Source organism: Lactuca sativa, chromosome 1 (assembly GCF_002870075.4).
Source record: "Lactuca sativa cultivar Salinas chromosome 1, Lsat_Salinas_v11, whole genome shotgun sequence".
In the NCBI taxonomy this organism is placed as follows: domain Eukaryota; kingdom Viridiplantae; phylum Streptophyta; class Magnoliopsida; order Asterales; family Asteraceae; genus Lactuca; species Lactuca sativa.
The window spans coordinates 219620916-219626706 of record NC_056623.2 but is presented as its reverse complement, the minus strand read 5'-3'; the positions used below and the strand labels follow the sequence as shown (position 1 = coordinate 219626706).

The window sequence follows — 5791 nt, the reverse complement described above, 5'->3', positions numbered from 1 at the left end:
GAATGTTTTTTTTCGAAACTCGGCGTTTGTAACGGTAATTGGGAATATTATCCGCTGGTCTAAGAACCAAACCAACAGTGGGGAAAACAATAATGGGGAAGACGATGACGCTTATTATTTCTTGTTTTAAGTTATGATTTTGTTAAAAAAACAACATTTGAAGTTTTATTTAATTTGGTATATATGTACTATTTTATGTTATTTGATGTTTTATTTAACGTGGTGTGCATTGATTTCTGTATTTTTATAAAATCTGTATGTTATGATATATATATAAACTAGTATAATATATAAAGTGTTTAAAAAAACATTAGGAGCAACAACCTTGGCGACCACATACGCCAATTGCGACAACATCTACCTCCAGGAAGCCTTGCTGGAAAAAACTCCAATTGGTGGCCGGAATACTAATAGAGGTGATGCTAATAGCGACGACGAAGAGGTGAAGCTAATAGCGACGACGAAGCCTTTTTGTGATGACAACTATTAGAGATGAGAGTAATTGCGACGACAACGAGGTAATAACGGCGACGTTTTTTGTCGTCGCTAAAGGTAAGGTCTTTTGTTCCGGACTACTTCTCCACTATCGTCATAAAGACGTCTTCAGGATTGGCCTGGTAGACGGAAGCGATTTCCATCTTATCTTTCTTGGATGACGTCCCATACTTCTTGGGCCTGCATGCGGATCTTAGTATTTATGGACCAACTTGCCTAATTCGTCTTAAACAACATTGGATAGTATAAGTAACTAAGTAACTGATTCTTCTTTGTTTGCCATAGTAGCACCAATCTGATAGAAGGTATTGGGTTAAATCTTGATGAATCTTGTATTATGAACACGGGAGAAAAGATAAATACAGGAAAATAAGGGAAAAGATAGATGGTTTTTCAATGCATAATTTCTTATGCAAAAACAGAAAACGTACAAGTATTTATAAAAAATAAAAGGACTCCTAGACTTGGTACACAAGCTATAAGCAAACATCTCCTAATTATATTCAAATTCCTATTTCCTTATTATTCTGGATTATGGCTACACATGCTACCTTGATGCAATAAGCATCTTACATATGGTTTAATATTAATAACAAATTTCTAAATGAGAAATGTTCATTTATATGAAGTTCCAAACATTAAATTAAATATGTTGCCCCTTAGTTTCATCATTGTTTAGAGGTTATGAACGAGGATGTACTTCAGTAATAAGTGACGTGTCAGTTCCCCAAACAGTCGACTTACTTACACTGTTATCTGGTTCTAGCATTTTTGAAGTCATGCGTCTAGCTCTACCGTGAGACACAAATGGAGGACTTTCAGGCAAAGGTAACACAACCGAGTAGCTGTTGAGCATGATGACTACAGAAGCCATTGAAGGCCTTAATTCAGCATCTTCTTGAACACACAATAAGGCAATATTGATGCAGCGTAAAACTTCGTTTTTGGAGCAACTCTCAACCACATTTGGATCGACTATCCATAGTGGTTCTCCGTGCTTCCATTTATCCCATGTCTGGAAAAGAATATATCAAGGCAGGTTACCAAAATAGTTAACATGAATATTAGCTATTTGTTGCTATTTATTATTGATTGTACTCACATGACATAGAATGTCCATATAACCAGATTCAAAACGTGCAGCGTTTTTCTGTCCACTAATAATCTCAAGAACCAATACACCAAAACTGAACACATCTGATCTCACAGAGAAGTTACCATGCATTGCGTATTCTGGTGACATGTATCCACTTACGAAAGAGAAACAAAAAGTCAAAAGCATAAGTATGGTGTCATGTTATGGATTACTATCTGTTTTAAAATGGAAGTTAGACAACTTACATAGTTCCAACAATTCTATCTGTCTTTCCTTGTGTTTGATTTCCGCAGAAAATTCTTGCCATGCCAAAATCTGAAATTTTTGGATTCATTTCTTCGTCTAACAATACATTGCTAGCTTTGAGATCACGATGGACAATTCTTAATCTAGAATCTTCATGTAGGTACAACATCCCTTTAGCAATTCCTCCAATTATTCTATAACGTATTGACCAATCCAATTGTGCTTGTTTTGTGGAATCTGAATTATTATTATTATTATAAATGTGAGCTTTAAAACAAATAAATTGGTATATGACCATATTCAAGTATACAATTCAACCAAAAATATAATTTAGGTTTTGGAAGCTTCGTTGTGACAAACGGGAAATACTAGTCACGTAGTGGACACGTCCGTTCCAAGGTCAAGTAAATATCTTATCAACTCGTTTAGTTGGTTGGTCCAAAACATTATAATAGAATAGTTTCAGGACCACATTCTCAAAAATAAGAAAGACCGGATAATAGCTTTTAAAAAAGAAATATATAGGGTCTTAAAACAAAGGTGCATCTGTCCAATATGCAAGTGGCATCTTATGCTAAATGGAATTTTGTAAAGTCAGTTCATGATAGCTAGTTAATTAAATGTCAACAATACCTTCAAGACATATATATGTACGTGATCTTTTGGTCTAACAAGAATATAAGTGAACATTTTTACCATGGGTTTAAGACAAAATACTAACTGTTGTTTGTGTTTTTTTTTCGGGAAAATGACTTAAAAGTCCAACGAAGTTTCTAAACCATTCAAAAAAACCAATCTTGTTTTGTCTGTTCAAAAAACTCAATCATGTTTTGTCTGTTCAAAAAAACCCAACGAACTTAATATTTTGTCTAAAAAGTCCAACAAAGTTCGAAACCGTTCAAAAAATCCTAATTGTGTTTAAGTTCGTTAGGTTTTTTTTTAACAGTCAAAACATGATTCGTTTTAAACGTTTTGAAAACTTCATTCGTCTAACAAGTTATTTTTCCGATACGGTAATAAGTCACGTCATCTGTTTCTCTTATTTGATTTTTAGGAAAATGTAACTTAGTTGGAATTTTTAGACAAAATGTTAAGTTTGTTGGGTTTTTTTGAACAGACAAAAACATAATTAGGGTTTTTTAAACGGTTTGAAAACTTTGTTGGGATCATAAGTCATTTTCCCTTTTTTTTTTCCCTCTTGTTTCACTTCCCAAAAAATGCCTTTGATTAAATTTAAACTTTCATGTAGATGAAAGAGGTAAATATTCATGCAACAATAAGAACATAAACTCTTTAATGAAAGGTGAAGGTTTGTAGGCTAACCAAATAGAAAGTAGTCAAGACTGTGGTTAGGAACATATTCGTATATGAGGATCTTCTCTTCCCCTTCAAGACAAAATCCCAAAAGTCTCACAAGATTTCTATGTTGAAGCTTGGCCAGCAACACAACCTCATTCTTGAACTCCAATGCCCCTTGTCCCGAACCTTTTGATAGTCTCTTCACAGCAATTTCATTACCATTAGGAAGAACTCCCTATCAATACATACCAAGTGAGAACAAGTAATTCAAAAGATAGTTAAAACTTGTTCTCTATTAAAGTAAATGATATACATAACGTACCTTATATACTCCACCAAACCCACCTTCACCTATTTTATTATGTTTGGAGAAGTTGTTTGTAGCTGCTTCGATTGTACGCAATTCGAATTGTAGAGATTCCTCGGTTATAATTTCACTATCATCTAAAAGAACACATTTGCTATTATATTTGTTGCATGAAAATTGAAATTAACCCATAGATGCATTCATGTTGCTGGAAAATACGAATTAAAATACTCACGCACGGATATGCATCCTCACAGAATTTTGTATAAAAAACATATGCTAATTTACTCATCCTAGTGTGTTTTCCTAGAGAAATTTTATTCCATATCGCGTAATAGAATGTAAGTATATAATTTTTACATACCAGTTAATGTGAGAGCACGTCGTTTCTTCCTCATGAACACAAGGTACATGCACACTATCACACATAGAACACCAATCGAAGCAACAATGCCTGCAACTATATTTATTGAGATGTTCTTCTTCCCTGCATGTGAAAAGTAACAAAGAAACTTACAAGTTTGACCCTTTCTTCCATTAATTTCAGGAACCGAGAATACAAAACGTTCAAAAAAATGCGCACTTTGATTATAATTATCCCACTTCAACTATAAGGAAAACATTAAAGGATATAATAAAAACTAAATATAGTATAATAATACTCCCTCCGTCCTAAAATTATAATCCATCTTTTTCTTTTTGGTTTGTCCTAAAATGATAGTTCACTTCTAAAAATAAATAATATTTTTACCAAAATACCCCTTTATTATTACTTAACCAACTAAGCATTTAATAGAACATTAAATGCAAAGTAAGAACAAAACTTCATTTTATTATATAAAGTTAGTGATAATTAATGTTTTTCTTAATCTGTGTGTTTTTTTGTCTGTAGACAATAATATTGGGACAGAGGGAGTAATATATATCAAAAGATTAGAAACCTGGATAATGCAATGATGAATTTAAATAGTTTTTAGCGAGAAAATCTTGAAACCGCACTCAGTCACTCAAATCCACAAGCAAATATATTTTGTAGCATCGGGTAAACAGGTAGTTGAGCAATATTTGAAAACCATTGATGAACAACAATAAATTTATGTCATCAACTAAAACACATATATTCAAAAAACACTAGTACGTAGCTATATCATATATATTACAAAAAAAAAGGATGAACAAGTTTTCTATCAAACCTGTTGACGTTGACTCCCATGAGGTTGCTGAGAATCCAAGGAACTTATAGATCTCGAATCTAACATTGCAACTCGGTGTCAAAACTCTTGCCCCTTGTTTTCCAAGACAATATTCTCCCAAACGATCAATGCTACCTTGAAAGCATCGACCGCAGTCAACAACCGATAAATCTGGTGTACACTGTACATAACCATAAACCTTTTCCTTCATACCGTAGCTTAACTCGCTAAATGCAAACTTCTTTTTTGGATCAGTTGAAGCCTCGGTTGCCAATCCGCTCATGAAAACCCTAGCAGCTTCCCAAAACCGACGTTGCTCTGATAACTGTTTAGAAATATTACTCTTGTTGCACTCAGGTACAAAAATAGCTGAATCCATCATCGAGTGCATTGAATAATTGGCATAGTGTAGCATGCAGTTGTCCTTCCAATAAACTGCATGTTTTGATGATGGGCATGTCATAAAGATATCATCACGGGCTTTAAGCAAGCAGTTACGACAGTCATTTGGGAGAACATCCTCCCGACAAAGGTAGACACCATATGCGATGTCTGGATGGCTACTTCCAGCAGTACGATATGCGAATTTGCTATCATTGAGTGTGTTATCTGAAGCAAGTGAATCTAGAACGTGGATGAGATTTATATAATAAGTGGTGTTTGTTAAGCGGGTTGTGTTGTGGCCACAATAGTGTGTATTAAATTCAGCTGCGGTGGCTGTCGATATTACAACAGGTAGCCAAAGTAAATGAAGGGAAAGAACCATATTTTTTTAGGCGCGATGGAAGGTTTTATGTTCCTTTTGGCGTTTTTAATTTTCTTTTTGTTATGGACAAGGGGATGAATGGTGTGGTAACCTTCAGTTGGTCAAAGGTGGTCCTAATTTTCTTTAGACAATATGACATAAAAGTTCCTTGTGGTTGCTTGAAAATACACCTGTAAGTTCTTTCAAATAATTTTTAATATGGTCCGTCATTTGGGAAGAAATAGAATCTGGATTTCACATGCAGAATATGAAGAATGACATAATCCACAAGATCGATGTAACATGTATACCGGGTATATAAATGATGAGAAGTAAAACAATATCAATACAATCATTCATTTGCTCCACTATATAAATAAATTTAACTAATCTATCCACTAGACCATAAA

General features: G+C 34.0%; 1 protein-coding gene across 1 annotated transcript; it reads right to left on the bottom strand.

The window, feature by feature from the left end:
- Window positions 1-865: 865 nt before the first annotated feature.
- Window positions 866-5466, bottom strand: LOC111899978 (cysteine-rich receptor-like protein kinase 44). Its single transcript, XM_023895855.3, has 7 exons — window positions 4637-5466; window positions 3808-3930; window positions 3459-3580; window positions 3161-3371; window positions 1837-2074; window positions 1598-1745; window positions 866-1510 (listed from the first exon to the last, which is right to left on the bottom strand). Exons 1-7 carry the CDS (start codon window positions 5400-5402, stop codon window positions 1178-1180), a joined length of 1941 nt encoding a protein of 646 aa, XP_023751623.1. The 5' UTR covers window positions 5403-5466; the 3' UTR covers window positions 866-1177.
- Window positions 5467-5791: the final 325 nt, after the last annotated feature.